At 32.8% G+C, this 13306-nt stretch overlaps 2 protein-coding genes across 2 annotated transcripts; one reads left to right on the forward strand and one right to left on the reverse strand.

Moving 5' to 3' along the window:
• The first annotated feature begins 8081 nt into the window (after positions 1-8081).
• LOC113061250 (hemagglutinin/amebocyte aggregation factor-like) lies at positions 8082-9554 on the forward strand. Its single transcript, XM_026230291.1, has 5 exons — positions 8082-8194; positions 8279-8357; positions 8675-8863; positions 8939-9091; positions 9487-9554. Exons 1-5 carry the CDS (start codon positions 8140-8142, stop codon positions 9530-9532), a joined length of 522 nt encoding a protein of 173 aa, XP_026086076.1. The 5' UTR covers positions 8082-8139; the 3' UTR covers positions 9533-9554.
• Positions 9555-11287: 1733 nt separating this feature from the next.
• LOC113061251 (hemagglutinin/amebocyte aggregation factor-like) lies at positions 11288-12884 on the reverse strand. The gene is made up of 5 exons (XM_026230292.1): positions 12753-12884; positions 12562-12630; positions 11738-11926; positions 11504-11653; positions 11288-11396 (listed from the first exon to the last, which is right to left on the reverse strand). The coding sequence occupies exons 1-5, from the start codon at positions 12821-12823 to the stop codon at positions 11351-11353; spliced, it is 525 nt and encodes a 174-aa protein (XP_026086077.1). The 5' UTR covers positions 12824-12884; the 3' UTR covers positions 11288-11350.
• Between the last annotated feature and the right edge of the window lie 422 nt (positions 12885-13306).

Raw genomic sequence — 13306 nt, forward strand, 5'->3', positions numbered from 1 at the left:
TACCATCATGAAACGTAATTAATATATTTACCTTATTAAAAATTTATATGGAACCCAAAAATCACTACTAAGGAAGAAATACTGTTAATGCTTTACAGTAGGTTTTAACTACATTAGTTAACAAGAACTAACAATGAAAAACATTTCTACAGCATTTATTAATCTAAATTTCAACAGTTATTAATAAATTTTATATGCATATCATTCTTACATACATATATATATATATATATATATATATATATATATATATATATATATAGCATATATGTATATATATATATATATATATATATATATATATATATATATATATATATATATATCATCAAATAAAATAATGATATAATATAACGCTTTACAACAAGTTTTGTTGGCTAGTATAGTTAACAACATTATTTATCATGAACCTACAAATTGACACTCCTGAACCAATTATTAATCTTAATTAATGTTAATTTCTAACTAAAGTTTAGTTTCTAAAACATTTTTTAAAGTCAGAATTTAAATTAGTTAATGCACTGTGAAGTGAAAAGCAACTATGAACACCTGTGTTTTAATTAACCAACGTTAATAAAGATTGATAAATGTAGCATTTCAATCTTTGATGTAATGTCTTAGAAATATAATATAATATAATATAATATAATATAATATAATATAATATAATATAATATAATATAATATAATATAATATAATATAATATAATACATTGTTAGTTCATATTACATAATGCATATCTAATGTTAACAAATGAGACATTATTGTAAATTAAAGTAAAAAAAAAAAGGTTACTCTTCCTCACGGCCTGGTCTACTGATGCCAAACAATACAGAAACTCGACTCTTCAGACCTTTGAAGTGAAATCAGCGTCATTATTATTCTAATCACACAGCTGAAGTTTACTGAGTCTCAAGATATCAAAGCACTAGAGATTCACCATGTTCTTCAGTGAAGGTCTCGCACCTGCTTTATCAGCAGAGGAACAAAAAAAGAAAAGAATAAAGATTTAATGGAAGATCAATGGTTCAAACTTCAGACTATTTAAAAAAAAATAATAATTATATATATATATATATATATATATATATATATACATTTGTATAGACAACTTAACATTTAATAATAATAAAAAATACTTCAAACAAATATGAAAAATGCATTGCTGAAAAAAAATATTGGTCACCATTGAAAATTGTTGATAGCGCAAGTAAAATGTTCTTGAGCTCAAAATAGTTATGTTTGTATCATCCAGTGTTATTTTATACTAAAGTTATTTTACTTTATTTTGAATCATTTGAATCAGTTTTCATTAAAATTTTAATTGTTATTTTTGTTAATCTAGTAATCACAAACACACACACACACACACAAACACACACATATACATACACATAAACGTTTTATAATTATAGTACATCAAGTCAAAATGTTGCTTTGGAAACTAGCTGAAATCAAAAAGCTTTTCATATTTTATTTCAGTTTACATTTATTTTATTTCAAGTAACAAAATGTGTGTGTTTTTTTAAGGGTTTTAATTTTAGTTTTAGTGAACTATAATAACTCTGATACCATCTAGACGGTATTCACATGAAAGACTATTAGAACTTATTAAATTTATAATAAGATAAAACTTTCACTGCAGTAGATTAAAAGACTGCATCAACAATCAGATTAATAAACAATTTGCTTCTCTGCAGGGTTCATAAAGAGACTTCAAAACATTATCCAAATATCCAAAATTAATATCACAGTATGTAGATGTCAATCACTGCAGCCCACTGTGAATCTCTGATGAGAAACTGGGGAGTTGAAGATCTCGTCTTATAACTGAAGAAGAATCATCTTTCTGCAATCAAACATGTGACACATAAACACACTGATCGCTCTTCATAAACCAGCACCATTACACTGCAGACAGAGAGGAGGAGAGATGATGACGATGATGATGATGATGATGGAAGAAGAGGACTATAATGGGCCACTGGGAGATCCAGGATGAGAAAAGACAATAAAGATTGTTGCTCGAATACAGACACCACATTCGTATACAAACACCTTTATTTACTTCTACTTTAATGATCTTTTCATCATTGTATTATTATAAAAGTAATCTGTATAACTTGTTTTACAAGTCTGTCAAGTCATATGGTTACTTTGTTGTAAGTCGTTATGCTGTCATGATATAATATAACAGTTGGTCATGTGACACAAAAAGAACCAATAGCATTCATGCATTAATTTAGTATTATGCAATGGAAAAAAATTGTGTAGTATCACATTTAAATTGGAAATGAATAGTACATTTCACAAATATTTTCAAATAAAATGGTGACAAACACACTGATTTTATAATTTTTTTTATAAAAATGTGGATGTAATTTTTTTAATAGAAAGAGTGAAAAGGTATTTTCTTGTCAAATATATTCCAAAAATCTTAAAGTTGGTTTAATTTTTTTTTATGTTTACATTTTTTAATGTAGAAATAAAGCACACAAATCAAGTGGACTAATTTTATATTAATATAAAAAATTATATTAATTTTTGAGTCTTTTATGATGCTTTTTATCACTTTATAGATTAAATGCACCTGGTCGCTGCATGCAAGCATGAAAATCTCAGCAAGTATCTCCTTTTATGTTTTATAGTAGAAAAATAAATGATATAAGGTTGTGTAAATGATGAAAAATTTCAATTCTTGGTGAACAAACCCTTAAAAACAGCAACTTTTAAACATTTAAAACAACATTTACAATTGCTCACAACTCAATAAAGTTTTAATACAATTATAATGCCAAACCCAGGGATCTGAAGCTTTGGTTAAGCAGCTGTAAATGAATCAACTATGCCAAACCAGCTCAAAACAAACAGGTTGGGAGAATGAATTTTCCAGCTAAAGGCAGACGACTAGAAGCTCCAGAACAAGTCTAAATGAAAAGTACACCACATCCTCAGCTCGAGTTAGTCCTGAAGATAAAAGCTTCAGGCAGCACATGCAGAACGGACACATTGAAACCGAGGCCTTTAATGGAGCCTTCAGACCAGAGCGCCGTTCCACTGGGGATTTTATGCTGTGGTTTTATTGGAAGTGATTTTCTTATGAGCCAACATAACATCACAACAGTGATTGCTTTAGATTCCAGGACCTTCTTTGGGTTTCGCTGGACTGATTTCTACTGCTGGAGGATGGAGTTTATGGCTGGGAGATTTTATTGTCTAAAAACTGTCCCAAAGGCAGCTCGGTTTGATCACATAAACAATAACTAGTGAGTACTTCAAATTTCTGTTGTTTACATATAAAGCTAAAAAGGTTTGAAATAATTTAATTTTTTTTTGTTTTTGAAATAGACTTGCAGATTATTATTTTAAAATATAGTAAGATATAAAAGCTATTTTAAATTGAAATGATATTTCATAATATGACTTTTTTTATTATTATTTTTTTATACAACTGCTGACAAAGCAAAGTGAAAATGTGCCTGAAATGTACTCACCATCCAAGATGTAGATGAGTTTTTCTCTTCATCAGATTTGGAGAAATGTATAGCATTGCTCACTAATGGATGCTCTCCAGTAAATGGGTGCCGTCAGAATGAGAGTTCAAACAGTTGATAAAAACATCACGATAATCCACATCAGTCCATCAGTTAACATCTAGAGAGGACAAAAGCTGCATGTTTGTTGGAAACAAATACATCATTAAGACATTTTTAACTTCAAACTGTTGCTTCATTCTAAAATGAGCCCATAATCCACAATAATGCTTCTTTCATTGAAAAAGTCCATCTCCTGTTGTCTCTCGCATCAAAATCCAGCCACATTTGTTTAGAGCTGTTTTGGCTTGTAAACTGTGCTTGATCTGTGCAGATTTCACTACTGACTTATGGAATTATATTTGCTTCAAAAATGTAACTTTATAAAACTGAACATAACTTCAACTATAACTATCAAAAATATGCCATTACAAAAGAAGAAAAACGCAATGAATTGTTTTTACCTCAATCGCACAAATTTAACAGGATCTTCAAATATGCTTCATTCTTTGTTAATGTTTTTCAAAGATTAGTTTTCACTAATCGTGGATTCTGAATGCATTGCCACAGATTTTGCTTACGCTTCACAGTTTTTCGTTTGGTGTTTTGACACAAACCTCTCGTGGGGGCGGGCTTAACAGTGATCTACTCTGATTGGATAGTGAGCTTTTGATGGACAGGTGCTCTCTGACCAGGAAGTACAGACGTCACTCATTAGCGCGCATATTGGAAAGCTCTAACGGTGATTTGTATGCAATACGTCATGCTTTGTATGACTAAATATTTGTATGATTTCTTTTTCACTGGAGAAAGCAATATTATTATCAAGAAATCGTATTTTATCTGTAAGCAATGTTTTCTAGATAAAAAAAATAATAATGATGGTTTTAATTCCTTCAAATACTCTGCTGGACTGGAGTGGTGTGGATTACTTGTGGATTATTGTGATGTATTTATCAGTTGTTTGGACTCTCATTCTGACGGCACCCATTCACTGCAGAGCATCCATTGCTGAGCACTGATACATTTCTACAGTTATGTTCTAAAGAAGAAACAAACTGGATAAACTATTACTTTGTTGCTCAGCTACACATAAGAAAAGAAAGAAAAAGAGTAAGACAGAAAGCTGGTAATGATTTGCCAAGATAAATATATGCAGCCTATACGTACAGAGTAAAACAGGCCTGACACATTTCACATATGTTGCTTGGATAGATGCATCTGCATTCATATACAGTAGTAGCACAGAGGATGTTTGAGACCTAACACAGCAGTCGATTCCTGTGAATCCATACACACACAGAAGATATGGTCATAGAGCCAGGGCTCTTGAGACTCGGTTCACTCTATAATGAGGCGTCAGTCTCCAGCAACACTAATGCGAAGCCCCCAGGTAATAACTGCACACTGTTCCACATCTCCTCTCTTCTTCTGCACCTAGAGAACCAAGCAGAGAGGAAACACTGTTCTATATAATGAACATGTGTGTGTGTGTGTGTGTGTGTGTGTGTGTGCGCACGTGTGTGTAAAATAGCTGCAAAAGGGCACTTAAGTGTATACTGCAGTTTCTGGTGGTTTGTATTGCGGTGAGTTTCATGCAGAGGCACCACACCAGCCCTGTGTAATTAATCAAAACTGGATTACACACACACACGTTTGTTTTTGTGAAAAGTGTGCTCATCCCATAGGCGTATTGGTTTTTATACTGTACAAACTGTATATTCTATCGCCCTTCACCAACCCTACACCTAACCCTAACCCTCACAGGGTTAAAAAACTCATTCTGTATGATTTATAAGCGTTTTGAAAAATGGGGACATGGCTTATGTCCTCATAAGACACCCTCTCCTTGTAATACCTGTGTCATACCCATGTCATTATACAGAGTTGTGTCCTGATATGTCACAAAAACAAGAGCACACAAACACAATCACACACACACTGTGAGGACAGTAGAGAAGGACCATGTGCATTCATGTCTGTTCATGTACTCGTATATCATAGTGTGTGTAAAACCTGTGCTGTCTACATACAGGTGTCTACTAAGGCAGCATACTAACTAGGGATGGGAATTATCAGGATTTTAATGATTCAGGATCTGATTGCACTTAATGATTTAGCTTCCTTAACCATTTCATTCATTAATCTTTCTGTACTTGAAGAATAATTGTTCTTAGCTGTAAACAAGCTACACAAAACCATCAACCTCTGGTACTATTGTATATATGGAAGGTGGCACAACCGTGGAATATGTTGTTATATGTTTTGTAGCAGAGGCAGTCCGGTTTAGATTTTTTATCTGTTAGTATTTGATAGATGTCATGCATCTGAAGAAGATTTCCAGGCGTGTTTATGTTACAGAATAACAAACACTTTTTGAACGATGTGATCAATCGTTTTTTTCTGTTTAAGTTGATATCTGTATCATGGTGAGGTTGCTTGTCATGTCCTTAACACTTTTTAAAGGTAATGACCATATCCAGTGTCTGCTTTCATGTGTTTTGTTGATTTCAAATTATTTAATTAAATGGAAAAATGCACAATTGATGCATGTGTAAATCCATACAGGACAGAAACTATATCAGAGGTCTATCTAAAGTTCCAAGGAAAGACTGTAACACTACTTTCTTCAAAGCTAGCACAGCTATTAATGTCAATTTCTACATTAGCTATGTTTTCAAATGCACATTTTAGGATATTGCATGAAAAATAACTCCTACTGTTAATCTGTTAACTGTGGATATAAATGCCAAAATGCATAAAATAAAATAAAAAATGTGCATCGTAAAACATGAGCAACTCAACTCAACTGAGATGGGTAGTTTATTTATTTATTTTATCTGATAAAATGATGATAAATCAGATCATGTGAGATAAACCAGATCTCACAATTTTGATATGAACTTGAGAAATATCATGATTTATTGTCTCAAAATTCTTCTCGCAATTGAGAATTGTTTATTGTGCACATTTAGTGATTCAGTAGACCCACATTTTATTTACTTTACAAGTGAGTTACTTAGTATTTAATTTATTAATGCAATAGTTTATGTATGGATAACCTTTAAGACCACACCTCTTTTTTGTTAATAAATAAATTAATCTCAAGCGTCTCATGATTTATTATGTGTGTAATTATTTGGCTAAACAAATTGTATTATTGTATTATTTAAAAAATATACAATAAAGTCAAATCATATATTTATCTTAGATCAGCCTTAGCCTTTGAGTAAATATACATAACTCGTCTTTCATAACGATTAAGTTTAACTTTCAAAATCAAGCACCCAATGCACAACTTACCAGCCTGGGATCATTGTTTATCTCCGTTCACACTGCACAAAAGGAAATGTAAGTATGTTTTTCAAAAAGTCTCAGTTTTGGACCGTTTAAACTAAAACGCAAGCCCAGACGTCTCAAACTAAAACAGGGTCTACAGCGTTTTCGAAAGTCTCTGTTTGTGAGGGTTGAAAACGCTGGAGAAGTGTTAACGACATGTGTAATCATTGCAAAAGTTTTGTGCTTTAAAACGTAAATCCACTAGTGTAAACATATTTCATATTCATCCCATTGTCTGATAACTAATATATCAATGAAAACATTTTCAATGAGAATTTGGCTGCATTGAAATATAGTATGTCAGCACAGAGAGGCAAACAAATGTAAAAGCAATAACGTCATGAATATGCTAATTAGTATATGACATCATTAGTGGGTCGACTTTCCTTTGAAAGAAGTAGGCTACAGTGGTCACTGCTGAGGATGGAGATTAGGATTGCAGAGTAAAGGCTTGGAATTGGTTCTGTTCCTCGCAGTTGTATGGATTGTGAAGATCTGGATTAGAATGCACAAATAAAATTGATTCCTTTTGTAATTATATTGCATTTTTTTAGTGTATTCAATTTAATGTTCGCTTGTCAGTCACAGCGTGTCAGAGAAAATGCTTTTTGTGTCCCACGGGCCACGGCAAACAAAGTAAATATTACATGATGAATAATGGTTAAACAATTGCAGATATGTTATTCATTTGTAAGGATTTGAAGTGTAGCCTTGTTAAGCATTATGTATTCTTTGAAATAAGTTGACTGCAGAAATCACACAGAACAGAACAAAATGTTATTTTATAGTAAGTAAATGAGTAGACTCAATTTAATAATGCAATTGAAAACATGATGATATTGATATGACAACTGAATACAATGATTTCACTAGGATTCATTTGTAATGTTTAATTTACAGCACTGCTTATCTGTTTCCTGTTAAAGGTACATGTACTGTTTCCCCACAGACAAAAATCCATGATTCCCTGATAAAGATGAACAAAGCCACACAGTGAAACAGGTGAACTGCGTGAAAGATTCTCCAAAAGCGTCAATAAAACAAGTTAAATTTCACCCGGCACAGACAATACGATATTTCAGGCAGAAATTCCAGAGAAGCACAATAAATGGCTTTGAAATCAGTCCCACCTTTTCAAACATGACTAGAAGCCATTTGTTAATTAACAGAATGACCTTATATTGCGTATAGGTGACCTTAAGTCTTGAAGTCCTTATAAAAGTAGAAGTTTTGTCTCAAGTCTTGTATCATCCCTCCAACCACACCATGAAGAGAGCTGCTTCATTTCTACTCCTGATGTGTCTCTTGGCCAATGGACAAGGTAGGACACTTTATGAAAAACTGTTTCCTTTTATCAATCGGTAGATATGCATGTTAAATGTTCAATCTGAATCAAATCTTACAGAGTTACGCTGGGAGAACACCTACGATGAGCCTCTTGATTTTAAGTGCCCCTCAGGACAGTCAATATCCTACATAAAAAGGTGAGTTGAATATTACTTTATTACTTCATAGGGCCAAAACCACTGAAATGCACGTTATTTTTCATAAAATATAATACATTTAGCTTGCAACTCTTGAAAAGTGAGCAAAAAAAATCAACTGTAAGGATGAAAGATATCATATTTGCTTTGGAAATTAGCAAAAATTCCAGTTCGATATACTTGAGTAAAGTATGCATTCTAAAAAACAATGCTTTTGTATTATTAATGATACATAAGTAAGTATATATATTCAGAATGTCATGTTATGATAATTCAGCTGAATTATTACAATGTTTCCCTGCCTAACAAAACCAAAGCCAACATCACAATCATCACGAGGACCGAGTGTGGGAATTCGGCTGTAAAGACACCTTTGACTCTACTTCAGACTGTTTCTTGTCACCTAATGTCAATGATTTTGACCAGAAATTCACCTTTGAGTGTCCGCCTCACCACATCATTACAGGAATGAGCAGCTATCACAACAACAAGCATGAGGACAGACGGTGAGCTCTGATTTTGCACTGACTTTGCACGAGTTCGCCCGAGCCGATGTCTTTACTGTGATTTCACACATGCAGGTGGCAGTTTAACTGCTGTAGAAGTAACAACCAATGTACTGCTGACTGTGAGTGGACTCCTTTTGTGAACAACTTTGATGAGTATTTCCACTGGACAGTGCCAAACCATAACTACCTGGTGGGTGCTGAAAGCTACCATGAAAACAAACACGAGTAAGTACAGCTCCCCAGAATAATTCAACACACTGCACACTGGCTTTATATGAGCCTGACGGGATTGTTTTGAGATAGTGATTGGCTGCTTCAGGAACAAAATATACAGACATGGTCAAATATTTACTGATTTCTGAGAGCAGAATGTCACAAATAATCAATCAGAATTAAGTATTACAAAGAGCTGCATAATTAAGATTAATAGTTTCAGCATATTTTCAGCATATTCAGGGGGAAAAAGTGTTGTGTCGTGTCTTTATTTGGTATATTTTTAATATTGATAAAGGTTTTCATGAGACAGTGAAAACAGGTGATGCAAATATGATACTGTAGTCATAATAGCACATGAAACTGCCTTTAAATACTAATGTGATGTCTTTTTACATATTTTTCAGAGACCGGCGCTGGAAGTACAAGTATTGCACCAAAGTGCAATGCTGAGACTCTCACAAATTCCCCCAAGTGCAAAAACATTCAAATTTAAATTCAAAATGGAAATGTTGTCATTATTGACCTGAGAATCTAAGGTAAAAAATGCTGACAGGTCTAAGACTGTAAATGCATATGAATATCTGTAAAGTCATTTTTGCACATCAATAAAATCAGGTGTTCTGAATAAGTCATTTTCCAACCTTTTCCAATTGATAAAATAATTAGTGTTTGAACCATATCTTTTTTACAGTAAGAGACTGTAGATACAAAACTCTTAGACCACTTTTTGGATATGACATCTGTACAAAAGATTTAATTATTTTTTCACAAAGGATTTGTAATAGATAATACTGAACATAATGCCATCGATGAGACAACTGATTACAATACAACAAAATGTTAATGCCATGATTTCACTATTCATAAGGATGTGACAAAAAACAGACAAAAATCCTTTTTTTTTTTTAAGCACAGCAAACACTTAATTTTACAAATCTAAAGTGGGCTTGCTGCAATCTGAACTTAACGTTTTCTTAAAATGTCACTAATTTTATGATAATGCATTATTTCATTATTTTGAGTCACTGTGAACCAGAAGTACATCTAAAGTTGTATGCATAAAAAAAGAATACATTTTAGAGAGAGTAATTAAAAATTGTTTTAAAAGGCTATAAAAATTCATAATGTATTTATAATTTCTAGCTATATGATCCTCTATAGAGGTGCTTTCCATTTTTGTAGATAATTAACTAAATTAAAATAACTTTTGGCTATGCAATGTCACTGAAAACAAAAGTGACACATTTCATAGAAAAACAACAACAACTGTATCAGTGATGTAAACAATAAAATAAACTACATTATGTTTAAAATAATTGCATTAAATTAAATAACAGGTATTTTAAGACAATATTTAGATTTTTTAAATTGTCACATATGGAATAAGTTAAAATCTACTTGTCTAAGTAAAGTGAAATTAATAAAGACAATAAGTAACATTACTATGGCCATTAGTGTTGAGTAATTTCTACTTTAGTTAATGTTTACTATGCAATACTCTGTTTCAAGTACATGTTCTTCAAACAATATAAGACTATAAATTAAGCCAAGCTTTTAAAGTGTATGCTTTACTTAGAAACATCTATGTAAATAATAAACAGTAGATATTGTGTAGACAACAAATACTCAATACTTGGTACACAATAGGCTACTCAACAACGCTAACATCTAATGGATCATTTCGGAGTATGAATGTGTCCTTTTGAGAAAAACCTGAACTCCAGATGTCGCAAAACAGCAAGTTACTAAACCTAACTGGAAAAGAAATGATAAAACAGTGTCCATACAGCTGGAAAAACTAAATGAGTTTTTCTTGCCCCAGTGCATGATGGGAACGGCAGTTTCAGAAAGTTAAGTAGTTGAGTAATTTTAACGTTTGAATTACTACAAGCTTAAATTGAGTACAAACATACAATTTACTTTTTTTTTTTTTTCATTCTTGCCTGAACTAACTTATTCATGTAAATTACTTTCTTTGTAGTAGTATTTATTTCACCACACTGTCATTTTTACACCCCCAGTGAATGAATGTCAATATTGTGATGTTTTTTTTTTTTTTTTTTTTTTTTGGAGATTGTCTGGATTTGGCACATGATTAAATTTATGATTTATTATTTAATCCAATGATTTCAGCCTATTGACACATGCACACACACACAAACACAAGCCTGTCTTTTTTTATTAAACATGAGATCAGCCGCAGAGTTCATTTTCAACTTGCATTTATTTCAGAGGATCATGAGAGAATATCATCATGAATTCTTGGAATCAACATCTGCGCTGGGAACAGACCTTGAACCGAAATCGGCGATCTCTGAAAGAAGTACAATACATTAGTGAACAACAGAGCTCACAATCTGACATGTTCCACTTGAAATAGTCATAGCATGAATATATAGAAATAACATAAATTCTACCCACTCTTCACGATTTTGATGGTAGCTTTGAGTGCCCACCAGAACGCTCTCGGAAGGCACAGTCCAGTGGAAGTACTCATCGAAGGAGTTCACGTACGAGGTCCAATGACAGTTTGCAGAAATACAATTACTTCTACAGCAATAAAACTTCCAGCTGTGTGGAAACATGGTATTGGCATCAGCTCAGAGGAGTTAGAGAGAGTCAGAAGATGAGAATCGGTCAGACATCAGAGCTCACCGTCTGTCCTCATAGCTGTTACTGTGGTAGCTGCTCATTCCTGCGATCACGTGTTGTGCTGGACACTCAAAGAAGATCACTTGATCGAAGTCATTGACGTAACTTGTCCAGAAACAACTTCCACTCTGGCCATTGGTGACTTGACAGCCAAAGTCCCAAACCCGGTCCTCATAGTTATTGTTGTGCTCGCTTTGTTAAGTTGGAATGGAGAAATGTATATTTATTATTATTTAAATTGCATTGATATTTACATTTAAATTTGAAATGTTTGAGTTTCCATTTAGCTTTGCTAAAACTGACATTTATAGACATCCCAAATCTCCTCAAACAGACAGCATCTCTGCAAATTATATACAATACTCTGGAAATCAAGCAAGGTGGGAGGAAAGTCCTGTTTAGAGAGTATTAAACAGCATTTTTGGTGATTCAGTTAGAAGTTTGTTGTTTCCACTTGGTATACGTACATGTGTTTTAAATTAAATTAAAATTAAACTTTTATGCATTTAGCAGACGCTTTTAACCGAAGTGACTTACAGTGTATTTTAAATTTTAAATGCTTCTCCTTTGACACTAAATCACTTTTGCGGTAATTAACATGAAAACTGAATGTGCATCCAAACCAGGTAATGCGGCATGATTCAAGGAGTCCTTGATAGTGTATTATACTTATTTATTTCTGATTTAATGCTGTGTCAGCAGCAAAGGTAATATCCAACCATTGCATCACAATGTTTACAACAATTAAACAATTCTGTCTTAAAAAGTCTGATAGTTTATTATATGTTTATAATCACTCAGTACAAATTAATAAGCAGTATACTCACCTGGTTATAGAGGATATTGACTGGCCTGCGGGACAATTAAAGTTTAGAATCCCATCATATCTGTTCTTGCCAGCCTGTGTAGAGAGAGATATCAAACCAAATTCAGCTTGGAATACAGTATTTATTAATGCATACACACACAAACACACAAAAAAAACATGGTCCAGGTGAAAAGGATCAATAGAAAATGCTAGAGAAGCCTCTCACCTCGTGCACGACCCACCACTGCAGTCAACAGCAGAAACAGAACAACTCTCTTCATTGTGTTCAGGGATGCAACTGCAATTTGTGGTGTTTATCTAAGCTCTTGCTGCGCAAACACTTTTGACAGTGCTCGTCCTGACTGTGTTCTTTTAAATACTTTATCAACATGACTCAATCCAGCAGTGACCAATCACGAGTCAAAACAAGCCAGTGAAATCTAAATATTTATCTTGTATCATGTGATTTAATGGTATTTTGCATATTTTTATGTGGTGTTATCAGTTTATGAATTACATGAAAACACCCTGAAATATAATTGTATATATTTCTTTATTCAAAGACCTTTCTCTAACAGTTAGGGTTAGTTTAGTTTTTTTTTTTTTTTTTATGCCAAATGCAACTTGCAGAGTACACCTTTAAATCATTAATTGATATATATTTGATTAATCCACAATTAATTCCTACTGATTTGTAATTGTCTCACCTCATGGATTTGCATCTCTGTGTGTTGATATTATACACTATGTGTTTGTATTACCTT

Source organism: Carassius auratus, chromosome 43 (genome assembly GCF_003368295.1).
Source record: "Carassius auratus strain Wakin chromosome 43, ASM336829v1, whole genome shotgun sequence".
NCBI lineage: Eukaryota > Metazoa > Chordata > Actinopteri > Cypriniformes > Cyprinidae > Carassius > Carassius auratus.

What these genes read in the sequence shown, in the direction of transcription:
- LOC113061250 (XM_026230291.1), top strand. Translation starts at nt 8,140, where the DNA reads ATGAAGAGAGCTGCTTCATTTCTACTCCTGATGTGTCTCTTGGCCAAT. An exon ending in TCAATATCCTACATAAAAAG is followed by an intron (nt 8,358 to 8,674) that starts GTGAGTTGAATA and finishes ACAAAACCAAAG; the next exon opens with CCAACATCACAATCATCACG. An exon ending in TACCATGAAAACAAACACGA is followed by an intron (nt 9,092 to 9,486) that starts GTAAGTACAGCT and finishes CATATTTTTCAG; the next exon opens with AGACCGGCGCTGGAAGTACA.
- LOC113061251 (XM_026230292.1), bottom strand. Translation starts at nt 12,823, where the DNA reads ATGAAGAGAGTTGTTCTGTTTCTGCTGTTGACTGCAGTGGTGGGTCGT. An exon ending in CGAGGTGAGAGGCTTCTCTA is followed by an intron (nt 12,631 to 12,752) that starts GCATTTTCTATT and finishes TACACAGGCTGG; the next exon opens with CAAGAACAGATATGATGGGA. An exon ending in TACCATCAAAATCGTGAAGA is followed by an intron (nt 11,397 to 11,503) that starts GTGGGTAGAATT and finishes TACTTCTTTCAG; the next exon opens with AGATCGCCGATTTCGGTTCA.